The sequence below is a fragment of the Purpureocillium lilacinum genome (genome assembly GCF_023168085.1).
Source record: "Purpureocillium lilacinum CBS 284.36 DNA, scaffold_1, whole genome shotgun sequence".
NCBI lineage: Eukaryota > Fungi > Ascomycota > Sordariomycetes > Hypocreales > Ophiocordycipitaceae > Purpureocillium > Purpureocillium lilacinum.
Genome location: NW_027072111.1, coordinates 3,905,024 through 3,919,450, shown reverse-complemented (window position 1 = coordinate 3,919,450; position 14,427 = coordinate 3,905,024). Strand labels below are relative to the sequence as shown.

The following is a 14,427-nucleotide window of genomic DNA, read 5'->3' as shown; positions in this document are numbered from 1 at the left end:
CCATCGGAAGCGCTACCCGGAGGCTCGCCCTGTGCGCATTGGGCGACGAACGTGATAGCCCGGACCCGCTGGCATCGTCAACGCCTCCAGCATCACCGCTATTGCTGGATCGTGCCTTGCACACACAGCCCTTTGTTCTGTCACCGTGCATTTCAGTGACCTCGGAGTCCGCAGAGCCACACAACGGGCAGCAATGGCTCTGGGCAGCCATCGAGGTGTCGGCGAGGCTCTCGAGGATCCCGTCGTCGCGATGCCCGTCAAGCGCCAGCGCGCGCAAGGAAGCAACAGGGACATTTGTTGAACATCAACTAGGTTCGTCTTGCCCACGTGGACCAGACATGTAGTCAATTAACGCGCGACAGATCGCTATTTTGAGTTTAGGTGCTTGTACGATCTCACGGTTGAAGTATTACCGGCCCCTGGTACCGTCATCGTGCAGCTTCTAGAGGAGCAGGCTTTTCCTACGTGGGTTGCTTGCCCGTCAAGACTGATCAAGGGGGCTTCGCTAACGGTGAGACGCAGAACTATTTATGCTGGGTCAAGTGTATTTCTACTCGCCCACATCCGCATCGATTCGGAAAATATTAGACGGCGCGGCCGCAATGGTCATGCACGGCAAAAGTCTGACGAGTTGATTGAGGATCTTGAGCTGCAATTGGGCAGCTCCGTCGTGGGATACATGCAGGTCCGCGTCTCCTATTCTCACTCAGCTTTCCCCGAGTATAAGACGATGCAGCCGGGGGCGGTAGGGGTTTCCAGCTTGCGAAGCAGGCTGGAGACGACTGCCACGGCGACTCTGAAGAGACGCAATAGCTTGTCACTGTGGTCGGCACGCCCCCGGTCGTCTGGCGGTAGTCTCCTCGATATGATCCGACTTCACTAGGGAGAGGAGCAGGCAAACTTCGTGAGGGACGACATCCGCAGCAAACAGCGTTCGCCGAGAAAGCTCCAAAAGTCGCAGTCAACATATGTGCTGGGCGATGCCGGCGACTTTGATACGCACTCGATTCCAGACATGACAATGCCTCGCGCCTCTCTGCGTAAGTGGGATCATCAGCTGTCGGCATCCTCCAGATCGCCCATGCCAGGCACGTGCCTTCGATCGAGGGCGCAACGTATGGTCTCTGCGAGCCATTTGCCGACAAAGCGCTCGTGGAGGGCTCGAGAGTCCAGTAGCAGTGCGTCCAGCCGCAGCCAGTCCTCAAGCTGCGAGGCTGATGAGGACCCGAAGCCGAGGATCGCAGATTCCCTAAGCGGCAATGCAGGCAACATGCAGCACTCTCCGGGGTAGAAACGGCCGTTTGCTGCCGGTGCGCTGCGAGGAATAGGCCCTGCCGCCTGGCCATTGGCGGCTCCGAATGCGATCAGTGGTGAGCAGGACGACACAGTCCGGGTTAAGGGGAAGAAGGAAACGGGCCTGTGGCCTTGGGCATCGTGGTTTTGACGTGCTGGCAACCGCGGGTACGGGATACAACCGTTCTGTCTAATCGGTTCATTATTTTGTTTCATTATGTATTCTAGGGCTATTCTAGCTCATCCTTCCACGGAATGGATACTTGTGCTCCTTTCCGGGAGACTGTTATGGCTGCAGCCCGGTTGGCCTCCCGAACGGCTGTGTCAATATCGAAGTCGGCGGCACCGGCCTTGACCGCCGCGAGCGCGTACGAGCCGACGAAGGTGTCGCCGGCGGCTGTCGTGTCGACGACATTTGCTTTTAAGGCCTGGACAAGGGCGCTCTTGCCAGACTTTGTGACGTAGTAGACGCCGCGGCCGCCGAGCGTGATGATTACGTTCTGGACGCCCCTGCCGATGAAGATGGCGCCGATGCGCTCCATGCCGGGCAGGTCGTCGAGGTCCGACTCTTTGCAGCCGGAGAGAATGGCGGCCTCGGTCTCGTTGACGACGAGGTGGGCCAGCCCCCGGTAGGCGTCGTCGGGGAGGGGCTGGGCGGGGGCGGGGTTGAGAAGGACGGGGACGGTGGCGTCCCTGGCGGCGGCGAGAGCCTGGAGGACGGTGTCGAGGGGGATCTCGAGCTGCATGATGAGGAGGTCGGGGAGGGGCGCGGGGAGGGAGGCGAAGTCTTCGGGGCGGAGGGAGTGGTTGGCCTCGGGGGAGAGGATGATGCGGTTCTGGCCCGAGGGCTCGTCGACGACGATGATGGCGATGCCCGTCTTGGCGCCGGGCGGGGCGCGGACACCCGCGACGTCGACGCCGTACGAGGCGAGGCTCGAGGTGAGGACGGGCCCGTAGGCGTCGGAGCCGACGGCGCCGAGCATGGCGACGACGGCGGACGGGTCGGCGAGGGACGAGGTGCGCGAGAGCTTGCCGCAGGCGACGGCCTGGTTGGCGCCCTTGCCGCCGGGGGAGGTGTTGAAGCCGCTCGACGTGAGGGTCTCGCCGGGGAGGGGGTGGTGCGGCACGTAGGAGACGAGGTCCATGTTGAGGGAGCCGAGGATGGTGATGCGCGGGAGGCCAGCAGCGCCAGCACCGGATTCGTGGTTGGGCGCCATCGTGCTTCTCGAGCTCAGGTTGCTTGGACGCGGGGTTGCGATGGGCCCAAGGGCGGCTTGGGGGGAGGGTTCTGCGACTATCGCTGCTACGGCTGCCCGCCTAGCTGTGATTCACTGTCGCCGGTCGACCGTACGCTAGAAAAAGAAAACGAGGGGATGAGGGTATCGTGAGACAGACAGGGAGAGGGAGTGGAAGGGTTAGGAGAAAAAATCACAGCATGGACGGTGGATGGATGATGTGACGTTGAGCTGGAGCTCGGCGGTCCCTTAGCTCCTAGGTTGTCCCGCCCTCAGCGGCTTATGGCGGGGCATGATCCGTCACTGGAGGGGCTGAGCGCTGAGGCCCCAGGGTTGTCAGCGCTGAAAAGCCCCGCGAGCCCTGCCCGCATGGCGCGCTGTGGGCAGGTGCACGGCGCCCAGGTGGCCTGTCCGGCCTCCAAACTGTCACAACTGCCCCTCCACACCTGCCCGTTTGCGGCTTCTAGAAGGCTTCGGGTGCAGAATCCGGCGCGTCAAGCGCCCCCGGCAGATGCTCGGTGCGCGAGGGCAAGGTCCACCGAATCGGGCCACCACGGCGGCGCGTCGCTTAGAACCCACGTTTTAGGACCAGCTGACGAATATAGTGGATGGAGGCTATCTGTGGATCCCGTGCCTCCCATTCGGGCATGCTAAGCGCCCGCCGCACTTCGGCGCCGCTGCTCACCGTGGTCTGGCCGGGGGGCCCGCGGGCGACGGCGGGCGCCGAGGGAGGGCCGTCACCGACGACGGAGGGGGCACCGGGACGGCTCGGGATGAGGGAGAGGATGGTCGGTGGGTAGGGGGGTGCGGAATGTACGGATGCGTGCTGGGAGGGCATGGATGGGCGAGGAAGAGGGTGTCGTGGCGTTCTGGGGTACTTTTGGACGATGCCATGGCCTGCGATGTTGGTTGGGATGGATGCCTTGGTGTTGATAGGGAGAGGGAGGCATGGCGGCGGAGAGAGGACCCTTGGTTGCCACCACCAAGCTAAATATGTGTGTGTGTGTGTGTGTGTGTGTGTGTATGTCTGCGTCGATGCGACGGGCCATGTCCCGTGTTGGAAAGTCCGTCTTCAATGCTCACCAACGGCGGACGCCCGATCGGCCGGCCGGCCGGTGCTGCCCCGGCCCGGCCCACGGGTGCAGCTTGCCGCACAAGACCACGTCCTCCCCGAGCGGCAGCCACGAGACGCCGGACAGCCTGGCCGCCGCGACTGGCTCCCCGCTCTGCGCATCCGTGACCCGCTCCGGCGAGACCACGACGCCGCCCTGGCCGAGCCACGTCGGCGCAATGGTCACGATGACCGAGTCCACGAGCCCCTGGCACGACGGGTGGAGCAGCGCGTTGATGACCTGGCCGCCGCCCTCGACCATGACGCTCGTGAGGCCCTCGGCCGCCAGCGCCGCGAAGATGTCCTCCCAGCGGAAGCGCGGCCTCGTGTCTGGCGTCTCCTCACCGTCGTGGGTTCCTTCTCCGGCGGCAGCAGTAGAGGTAGTAATGGTAGACGATTCGATGTGGATGTACTTGCCGCCATGCTCGCGCAGCAGCGCGGCGCTCTCGGGCGGCACGTCAGCCTCGGCCACGGCAGTGAGGACATACGGCGCGAGCCCGGCCCCAGCGCGGGCCAGCTCGAGGACCTTGTCGGCGCGGCGCGGCGTCCATCGGAGGCGCGGGTCCACGACGATGGGCCGCGGCTGCAGCCTCAACCTCTCAGCCTGAGTCTCCGTCTCCGCGCCGGCGACGGCGATGCGGCAGTTGAGCCCCGGGTCGTCGGCGAGCACCGTCGACACGCCCACGAGGATGGCGTCGTGCCGCGACCGCAGGTAGTGCGTCATGGCCTTGGACTCGGCGCCCGAGAGGCGCGTGCGCACGCCCGGCGCGAGGGCGAGCGTCGAGTCGAGCGACGTGGCGAACGTGAGCGTCACGAAGGGGCGTTGGGCCTCGCTGCCGTGGTGGGGTGACGCCGTCGCGCTCGGGCGCGTGTCTGTGGTCGCCGACGATGATGATGATGATGACCGGGGCGGAGGCAGATGCGGCTCGAGGGCCGCGGCCGAGGAGGCGGGGAAGGTGAGCTGCTCCGACATTGCGGTGGTGTGGTGATGGTGGTGAGTCGTGGCGGTGGGCGGTTGCTGCAGCAGCTGGGCGCGCCAGCGGTGAAAAATGCTGCCAGCAAGTACCGACAGGCTATAAATGCGGTGTTTCGCTGGCTGAGAATTGGGAATGCAGCTTGCGAGGTGTTGAAAAAAAAAAGGGTGAGGTGAAGCTATTCGTGGGAGGGTAAGCAGCGACTTCGGATGGGTGTTTGGGCGCGACCCACCAAAAAGGCACAGCACACTTTATAAGACGACATCGAAAATGGGATGGAAACCATATGGACAGACGAGATGCATTCAGATACTTTGTATATCAACTTCACGACGCTTCGCGTGTATACGTGTTGCGGCGCCCGCATATATATTCATCCTCGGGTCACGGCGGCTGCTTGGGGCCTGCATTGCCATCGAATATCGGATTCCCGTCATCGTCAAACTCGGCCCACTGAAAGAACGAGCACCCCTCCTTGCCCGGCACGTTGCTCGCGTGGCACATCCAGAAATACCGGCCGTAGTTCTCCCTCTTGCGCTGCACCACGCGCAGCACGCACGGGATCCCGCAGCGGCAGCGCGGCGTGTGCCGCGGGTGGAACCGCTGCCGGTAGTCGCGGTACGTGATGTTGATGCGCCGCACGCCCGCTACGGGGTGCGGGTCGATGGACGGCGCGGGGGCGATGCAGTGCTTCCACTCCTCCTGCATCTCGGCGTGCATGACGAGCAGCGAGTTGTGCGGCAGGTGGATCGAGATCTGGCCCTCGGCGTCCGGGTCGTCCTCGGCCGCCTTGACGCTGCTGCCGCTGCCGCCGCCGTCCTTGTCCCTGTCCTTGTCCTTGTCCTTGGGGAGGACCCTGCGGACGCGAAACTCGCGGGCGACGCCGAGCGAGACCGACCCGATGACGGCGCGCGGGCCGAGATACGTGAGCTGGTCGCTGTGCCAGCCGACGCTCTCCTGCGCGCCCTTGTAGCAGTTTACGAATGCCGAGTTGGGGACCCACGCGTGCGGCGACTGGTACTTGAGCTTCTTGCCGCCGGGGTACCGCGTCTTGATGCGCTGCTGGACCTCCCTGTTGACGGCCTCCTGTACTACGGGCTTGACCTTGGCGAGTTGGGGCGTGATGCGCCGAACGTCCTGCGCGGTTCGTCAGCGACACTGCTCATTCATTCACTCTCCATTGGAGATCATCAGGTACAATTTACTCACGGTGAGCTTGGCACCGTTGTAGTAGTAATCTGCCTTTTGCTGCTGCATCGCCTCGTAGCTCTCGACGAAGAACCCGGACGTATGCGGACTCGACACGACATTGTCAAAGAGCTTAAAGGTAATCTTCTCAAACGACTCGGCCTCGTCGAGGAGTTCGCGCAGCAAGTCATTCGCGTCCTCCGGGGGCAGGAAGTTGTGGATAATGGTGCAGGGGGTGTGCTCGGCCACGTCGGCCGGGTCGTACAGATGCAGGGTGCTGCCCCGCTTCGACTTGAGCTTCTTCTTGGTCGGCGAGGTGGCGTCGCCCGAGAGCGGCGGCGGCAGCGCGTACTGCTTGAGAGACTGCTGGTAGCCGATGACGCCGCTCTTCTTGCTGCCGGGGCGTGCGTGCTCTTGGTGCTGCAGCGCGGTCGACGCTTGCGAGACGGACCCGTCGTGGGCGAGCAGGATGTCAAGGAGCGTCTCTTGGTCCACGGCGGGGTGCAAGGAAGATAGCAGTGCGAGCTTGACTTCTGTCGGCTCGTCTGCGTCTCCGGGGCATGGCTCGGGCGCGGGACTGAGTTTACGCTTCGGCTTGGTGAGGAACGACTTCATGTCGTTGGGCGGACCGTGTAAGCGGACGGTGATGAGCGGCCCTCGCTTGTGATACTCGGACGGTGCGCGCCCCACGATAGCTTGTGACGGAAATTACACCAGCTCCGTCAGTCAGTATTTTGTCGAAAGAAAAGAAGAAGAACGGCCGCCAGGGCCTGATAGATATCTGCAGCAACGGCAAATACGCCAAGCGTGATTCCTTGGACGAAAGGGCGCGGCGCCACCTGGACGCGAAGTCACGTGGCCCAAGTCGGCTGCTTAATAGCCCCGGTAGTCGCATGCCCCCGCGATATTCCCCGAGATCTGCCCACGTCCCAGCCCAGGGTTCGAGGGTCCATCCAATCCATTGCTACAGCGGCCGGGCCAAGCGCGCCGACACCCCCTCGGCCAGCGCTCCACAGCGGGCGAGCAGCCACTGACGAGGGGCGCCATTACCGAGGCACATGTCAACTATACCAGCTGGGAGAGGAGGAATGGGCTGGAGCTCCTCCATCACCAACCGTTTCGCGCTCAACAGCAACAACGTCTTTGCGAGCTCCTCACCCGCAATGGTGAGCTGATTAGTACCGCCGCGTCCGTCCCTCAACAAAACCCGACGACAGGATCAGTTCATGTGCAGACGACGCGACAACGCCCAGTAGCGCAAGCAAGCCACGCCGGCCCCCTCTGCCATCCCGCCCGTCGCCGTGGCCGCCGCCGTAGCCGCACCGCCGCCCTCACCATGGCCGCCATGCTCGAGTTCCGCACGCAGGGCTACAACCCCTACGCGGTCAAGTACTCGCCCTACTACGACTCGCGCATCGCCGTCGCCACCTCGGCCAACTTTGGCATCGTCGGCAATGGCCGCGTCTTTGCGCTGGGGCTGACGGCGCAGGGCGTCCAGGTTGAGAAGACGTGAGTGTTTGTGTGTGTGAGAGAGAGACAATGAGAGAGAGAAAGAGAGAGAGAGGAAGCACCACCACCACTCTAGGCATGAATGAATTCATGAATCAATGAAGATCAAGGGTCGAAGAGAGGGGCTGACACGATGCGCGCGCGCGCGCCTCCCACAGCTTCGACACAAACGACGCCCTCTACGACCTTGCCTGGTCCGAGATCAACGAGAACCAGCTCATCGTCGCGTGTGGCGACGGCTCCCTCAAGCTCTTCGACCTCGGCGTCAACGACTTCCCCGTCATGAACTTCCACGAGCACAAGCGCGAGACCTTTTCCGTGTGCTGGAGCCCCATCACCAAGGACTCGTTCCTCTCGAGCTCCTGGGACGGCACCGTCAAGATTGTGAGCCTCCCCCCACCGTCTTGACTGTGAATGCTTCTCTTGCTACTAGAGAAGCGCAAAGGCTCTCCCTGCCGTTGGCAATGAATTGACTGACTCTATCGCGCAGTGGTCCCCGACCAGGACGCAGTCCCTCCGCACCCTGCCCATCGGCAACTGCACCTACAGCGCCTCCTTCTGCCCCTCCAACCCGGCCCTCATCTCCGCCGTCTCCTCCGACTCGCACCTCCGCATCTTCGACCTGCGCACCCCCTCGTCGGCAAAGTACCACCTCGTCTCCACGATACCCGTCCACGCCGCCGGCTCCGGCCCCCAGCCCGGCGTCGGCCTCCCCGGCCCCGCCGCCAGCCCCCCCGCCGAGGTCCTCACCCACGACTGGAACAAGTACAACTCGACTGTCGTCGCCACCGGCGGCGTCGACCGCATCATCCGCACCTTCGACATCCGCAGCCCCGCCGCGGGGCCCCTCGCCATCATGCAGGGCCACGAGTATGCCGTCCGCCGCCTCGCCTGGAGCCCGCACGCGAGCGACGTCCTGATCAGCGCCAGCTACGACATGACGGTGCGGCTGTGGAACGACGGCGGCGCGTCGGCCGCCGCCGCGCAGCAGCAGCGCCAGCAGCCTCCGCAGGGCCCCGCCAGTGCCATTCCCGGCGCCGCGGGCACGAGGGCCGGCCACCAGATGGGCATCATGAACCGCCACACCGAGTTCGTGACGGGCGTGGACTGGTGTCTGTTTGGCGTCGGCGGATGGGTCGCGTCAGTAGGCTGGGACGAGAGGGTGCTGCTGTGGGATGCCAACATGCTCATGGGGCAGCGGTAACGGGGTGTGACGCAGTGGCCCTTGACAATGGCGACATCTTGTCGCGAGAGAGGAGGATGGCAATGGGGAAGCATGACAATGCATGGCGTTTTGGGATACAACGCACGCGGCACAGCTGCCGCAGTTTGCGCGGATAAATGGGTCTCAATGATCAGGATGAGAATATTACCTCTTGTGTCAGATATACTACTATACTTATACAAATCCGTTGTCTGGGAGAGTTGGTTCCAAAACGCCTCTGATGTGATGCCTGCCTGTCCCTGAGTGCCCCCCCTTTTCTATTGTACACAAAATCCAGACCCTTGTTTTGATGTTTGGTATTTTACACGCTTTCCACAGTTCATAAGATCGCCCTGGTACATGATACAAGAACAGCAGTCGTCTCAACAAGAACTTGCTTTCATCAACGTCATCCGGAAGAATGCAGAGGCGCCGTCCTCTCGTGCGAAGCGCAAGGCTTTACCACTTGGGGCGGCCGAAGCCACGGCCCGAGCCAGGGCTGTCGCGCTTTGCGCGGCGTCCCATCTCGGCGAACGGATCAGACGATTTCCTGTCGTCCGAGAAGCGCGACCCGGAGCGCCTCGAGCCGCGGCGGTCGCCCCGGTCGTCGTCGTCGCGGTCGTCACGTCGACCTCGGTCCTGGATATTCAGGTTGGACCGGAGAAGGCCCTGGTTGCGTGCCCAGGACGAGGAGACTGGCGGCGGCTCAGCCCAGCCCCAGCCCTGAGTGGCCCAGAGATTCAAGTCATCAACGAGGTCCTCTCTGTGGCTGACTTGGCCGCCAAAGATGGACGTGTAGGCGGATCCCAGGATCCTCTTGTGAATGGACTGTGAGAGATCCAGCGCCTCCTGGTGAAACTTGGGAAGCTCTCCGGATTCGATGTCGACCTCTGCGCTCTCGAGCGACTTGTTCTGCTGCAGCGGAAGTCCTCGTAGGAGCTTTCGCGCACTGCTCAGCGACATCGGCGGCATCAGGAGCCAGCCCTCGCCCTCCTTGTTCTGTCTGCCGGTGCGGCCGAGTCGGTGAATGTACGACTCACGGTCACGTGGCGTGTCGACCTGAATAACGTGGGTGACATCGGGGAAGTCCATGCCGCGAGCGGTAACATCGGAGGAGAAGAGGACGGCGGATCGCGCGTTGCGGAACATGTCCGCAGCCTTGGTTCTTTGGTTCTGGGAGAGCTGAGACTGGATCGAGAAGGTCGGGATCCGCATCAGGTTGTTGCGCCTCCGCTGGAAGCCGAGCTCGCTGCCGAGCTCAACGAGCGCGGTGGTGTTGAAGTAGACAATGGCCTTGAAAGGCTTCAGGCTTCGATCCTCTCGGGTCTTGGCGGATTCGCGGTCGATGAGCTCGAACAGGCTGGGGAAGACGTTGCTCCACGAGGAAACGGGCACGATGTGCTGCGGCACTCGGTCGTGGGTAAGAGACTCGTTTTCGGCAATGGTCTGCACGAATTCGAAGTCTTGCGGTCGGACCATGGAGCGTGCCAGGCGGATGACATCGTCGGGAATGGTAGCGGAGACCAGCATGGTTTGGCGAACCTTTTCATCCTTGTTCGGGAGGCAACGCGTGATCTCTCCCAGCTCCTTCTCGAAGCCGACGTCCAGCATACGGTCGGCCTCGTCGAGCACGAGAGCAGCCAGGTTCGGGGCCTCAATGCCGCTGGCCGGGTCCTGCAGCAGATCGTTGAGGCGACCAGGGGTGGCAACCATGAGGTGGCAGCCCTGGCGCTGCGTCTGGCGGAGCATGGAACCCTTGTGGGTTCCTCCGACGGCAGACTGAACGACAAGTCCGGTGTGTCGCACGAGGCGCTTGGCTTCAGTGGCGATTTGTTCGGCGAGTTCGCGAGTCGGCGACAGAACGATGCCTCGAATGTCGTTGGAGCGGGCGGCGCGCATTGCTCGTCTCGAGGCCAGCGACGGATCTTCTTCAATCATGCGCTGGAGCATCGGCAGGAGGAAGGCAAGCGTCTTGCCGGTACCGGTCTTGGCCTGAGCTACACTGCAGCGGTGGTTAGCAGAGGAAGGCAAGTGGACAGTTGGGGGAATTCGTACATGTCGGTGCCCTTGAGGGCGGGGTTGATGGTCTTTGCCTGCACAGGCGTCATGTCTTCGTATCCCATATCGTCGACGATGGCCCTCAGCAAGTTGTCGTGGACGCCGAGCTGCCTGAGGTCGGAGAACTGAGTCGCATCTTTAGGGGCACCGGCGACGGCAGCGGCGTCGCCGTCGACAGCCTGGGTCTCTGCGACCGCCGCCTCGCTGCTGTACATGCGCGCAATCTGCGCAACGCTCCTCAGCGGCGTGTTGGAGCGGCCCAGCGATGCGACGCCCTGTCGCGCGACGGGCACGAGGGCGCGGCTGCGCGGGAGCACCGACATGGACGCGGCGCTTGCCAGGCCGGCGCACCGGCGGAGGCCGTGTCTGAACATGGCGGATTTTGCAATCGACTGTGACGATCGAGTACAGTACAGAGGAGCGCACCGAAATGAACCGTTGACGATAAGGATGTGAAAAGGCGTGCAAGAAAACACGGTGATAAAGGAGAGCTGGGGAGGTCGGAGTTGCTTGCACCAAAGAATGCAGGAACTGGCAGGAACTGCGCTCCGAGAACTTTTTTTGGAGTCTGCAGAGGTCGCCCCTGCCTTGTCCGTCCACGGGTCTGCCGCTAGTGCGAATCAGGAAAGGCCATGCGCGACCCTGGATAGGCCCGCGGTACGTACCTTTGCCTCGAGTCGCCGCGACACTGTCTGCGACTCCGCGCGGCTCGGCAACCACTCCAACGTGCAACACGCACGGCTCGTTGCCCAAGGCTTGGTGAAAATGAGGGACGACTCACTCCCCGATTTCGCGCCCGGCGAAGTCGCCAACTTTCCTAGCAGCGCATGTCTGTGACAACACAGAAATAGTCGCCGAGAGAGAGGACGTTGAGCCGAGTGCATTCTCTGACTCCCTTCCGCACCTCTTACAATACAAGCGCTGGCGGGCATTCGAATCAGTAATTCAACTTGGTGAATAAATTGAGCCATATCATCTGGCGTCTTTGTCAAAACAATTGCTCTGCCAGGGGTATCTCGCAATTTTCGTGCTTATTGCAATAATACCCCGCACCCTAACTGCATATTGCCTGGCAATCCTTCAGCTTGGCCCATGGATCCATGTCTCGACTCTCGAGATGCTTCTCAGGACCCTCTGAGACGTTGGGAGCAGACACAATGCGTTGTGTGCAAACGGTTACTTTCGCAATATTCTTCGAGACGAACATACTTCTGCAGACACAATCTTTCCACCAGGTCAATCCATCTGAGCCATAGTCGCGCAACATGGGGTTCTGCGAACGCTGTGCGGGTCTGACTCTGGACGAGTTCTTTGACCGCCCCATCTTCTTCCACCCCGACCTCGCCACGCTGAAATCCAAAGCTGACGCCGGATGCCCATTTTGTTCCTTGTGCTGGGTCTCAATTCTCAGGACTGCCAACAAGGATCGAATAGAGAAGCTCCTCCGAGGAGAGTCCGCTTGGGACGAGGGCCAGAGATGGACCCCCAAAATGTGGCTCATGGGCGGTCACTTTCACACCCGTGGCAGGCACGGGGCGTTTATCCAGATCTGCTGTGGGAAGCCAACGCAGGTCGTGGGAGGCGAGCAGGAGGAGGATTCCAATCCCGCCGACAGCGTGTCGGCGAGGCTCGAGGCCTACGAGTACGTTTAGCTTCCCTTGAAAGACGTGATGCCGCGCCCGCTATCAGCTCCATCTCCGTGATCAAGAGCTCGTGAAAGGCTGATGAGCAGGTAATTTTCAAAGACTGCCTGGACAGCAGTCCACGTACCGGCTTCTGGGACGGCGCAGCACCGCCGTCTGGGATCCGGAGTTGCGTACCCGCCTCATCCAGGGATGGCTGTACGCCTGTCGCAAGAACCACCCCAAATGCAAGGCCGCCAATGACACTGCCGCGATGCCCACGCGAGTCATCGATGTCGGCAGCCCAGACGGCCCATCAGCACTGCGCCTCGTCCCGACGCAGGGCATCCGCGAGCCATACATTGCCTTGTCCTACTGCTGGGGTGTGACGGCCGACGACATCCTGACCCTCACTCCCAAGACGTATGCGTCCATGATGCAAGGCATCACGGAGTCGGATCTCGCGCAGGCGCACCGTGACACGATATCTCTGGCGCGGGCGCTGGGTATACGATATATATGGATCGACGCGCTGTGCATCATACAAGGAGATGAAGCGGACTGGACCAAAGAGTCCAAGAGCATGGCGCAAGTATACGGCAACGCTGCACTGACCGTCGTCGCCGGGCGCTCCGCAGACGCAAGGAACGGCTATGTTGACAACTTTGTCGACTCCTCAGTAGAGAGATCTCTACCGCCATGCCGACTGCCTGTCGGAGGACCACCCTCTGACACGGGCTCTGACGGCGGCTTCGTGATGGTCAGTCTGCCTCGCTCGACTGACCTCGGCCCCGTCGTGACACGGGCCTGGTGCTGCCAGGAGAGGACATGCTGCCGCCGTGCCATCATGTTTGGGACCGAGCAGCTCATCTTCGAATGCGAGACCGAGCGCGTCTACGAGAACGGGCTCATCAAGGAGAACCCCGCGCCGCGGTTCGCCTTTGAGCAGCAGCAGCAACAGCCCTCGTCACTCCCGCCCGCGCAGCCCGCTGAGTTGCAGGACGCGCGCGAAGTCACCCTGCGCAAGTGGTACAACTTCATATACGGCTACACGGCGTGCCACCTGTCCAACCCGCACGACATCTTCGCCGCCATCGCCGCCATCGCCCAGCAGGCCGCGCGGGGCCTCGACTCGCGATACCTGGCCGGCATATGGGAGTGCGACATGCTGCGTGGCCTGCTCTGGAAGCCGTGCTACCACCACGAGGTGTCTACGAACGGAAAGATCCTGACCACGCGGCCGAAGCCCACGCGGCTCACCGGCCCTGCGACCAAAGGCCCCATCGTGCGCGCCCCGTCGTGGTCCTGGGCCGCCGTCGAGGGCCCCGTCTCGCAGGAGAGTAACACGCCGCCCAACATTGCGCGGTTCAGGGACCCGTCTTATGCGAGGGTGCGGCCTGTGCGTGCGAACCCGGCGTGGTGGACGCGCGAGGAGGACGACGAGCGGTGCGGGCCGGACAAGCTGCGCGTCCCAGCTCTAGAGCTTCTCCTCATCGGCCATCTGGCCGCGGTGCGGGTGTCCCTCCCCAGGGATGACGCCCCGCGTGTAATCGACTATATCACCCAGACGTACCCGAGGCGGCGCCACCCGCTGCAGCGACTGCACGTAGAAGGGCTGCTGCTATTCGGAGCCGGAGAGACTACCCGACTGGATGGCGATGATCCGTGGAGCCACGTCGTGGGAATTGGCCTCTTCGACGTGCGTGAGGAGAGAGAAAAGGTCGGCGTCGTATACTGCCTGCCCCTCGTCCAGAACAAAGGGCTGCTGCTGGAGAAGAGCGAGGATGGCGCCCGGTTCAGTCGGCTGGGGTGGTTCTACGTCGAAAAGGAGGCCTGGTTCTCGAACCACGTGGAGACGGAGATCTGCCTGTGTTGAGAGTCTGTTCCGTTTGAGGAAGTACCTACTCGCAGAGCCGGGAATAGAGTCGGGACTTGAGCACCTCATGTCGAAGCACTGCAGTTGAGTATAGTCCCCTTTTCATACGCGGTATCGAACAACTCCGACGTAATGTTGTAACTCTCGATGCACCACGTTTCCTCGACAGAAGACGAGCGTCCATTCAATCAAAACCCAAGCACGCCGGCCGGCTGGCCAGTCTGTTCGTATTGAAGCCTGCATGTGCGAAAATGTACGGTTCGCGAGCCAACGCCGATGACGATTTCCCAAAACCGCCCTATGCGCAATAATACACATGCCATGCCCTGAAATCAAAGACTAAACGACCCTCTCCCA

General features: G+C 62.3%; 6 protein-coding genes across 6 annotated transcripts; 2 read left to right on the top strand and 4 right to left on the bottom strand.

The window, feature by feature from the left end:
• Positions 1-1,523: 1,523 nt before the first annotated feature.
• PLICBS_000894 (uncharacterized protein) lies at positions 1,524-2,510 on the bottom strand (the record flags this gene model as incomplete). Its single annotated transcript, XM_018318057.1, has 1 exon — positions 1,524-2,510. The coding sequence occupies one exon, from the start codon at positions 2,508-2,510 to the stop codon at positions 1,524-1,526; it is 987 nt and encodes a 328-aa protein (XP_018183582.1).
• Positions 2,511-3,607: 1,097 nt separating this feature from the next.
• PLICBS_000893 (2,5-diamino-6-(ribosylamino)-4(3H)-pyrimidinone 5'-phosphate reductase) lies at positions 3,608-4,612 on the bottom strand (the record flags this gene model as incomplete). Its single annotated transcript, XM_018318058.2, has 1 exon — positions 3,608-4,612. One exon carries the CDS (start codon positions 4,610-4,612, stop codon positions 3,608-3,610), a length of 1,005 nt encoding a protein of 334 aa, XP_018183583.2.
• Positions 4,613-4,997: 385 nt separating this feature from the next.
• Positions 4,998-6,416, bottom strand: PLICBS_000892 (uncharacterized protein; the record flags this gene model as incomplete). The annotated part of the gene is made up of 2 exons (XM_018318059.2): positions 4,998-5,750; positions 5,823-6,416. The coding sequence occupies 2 exons, from the start codon at positions 6,414-6,416 to the stop codon at positions 4,998-5,000; spliced, it is 1,347 nt and encodes a 448-aa protein (XP_018183584.2).
• A 721-nt stretch (positions 6,417-7,137) lies between these two features.
• PLICBS_000891 (peroxisomal targeting signal 2 receptor) lies at positions 7,138-8,514 on the top strand (the record flags this gene model as incomplete). Its single annotated transcript, XM_018318060.2, has 3 exons — positions 7,138-7,310; positions 7,469-7,694; positions 7,801-8,514. The coding sequence occupies 3 exons, from the start codon at positions 7,138-7,140 to the stop codon at positions 8,512-8,514; spliced, it is 1,113 nt and encodes a 370-aa protein (XP_018183585.1).
• Positions 8,515-8,973: 459 nt separating this feature from the next.
• Positions 8,974-10,946, bottom strand: PLICBS_000890 (uncharacterized protein; the record flags this gene model as incomplete). Its single annotated transcript, XM_018318061.2, has 2 exons — positions 8,974-10,516; positions 10,570-10,946. The coding sequence occupies 2 exons, from the start codon at positions 10,944-10,946 to the stop codon at positions 8,974-8,976; spliced, it is 1,920 nt and encodes a 639-aa protein (XP_018183586.1).
• An 891-nt stretch (positions 10,947-11,837) lies between these two features.
• On the top strand, positions 11,838-14,070 carry PLICBS_000889 (uncharacterized protein; the record flags this gene model as incomplete). The annotated part of the gene is made up of 2 exons (XM_018318062.2): positions 11,838-12,214; positions 12,318-14,070. The coding sequence occupies 2 exons, from the start codon at positions 11,838-11,840 to the stop codon at positions 14,068-14,070; spliced, it is 2,130 nt and encodes a 709-aa protein (XP_018183587.2).
• Positions 14,071-14,427: the final 357 nt, after the last annotated feature.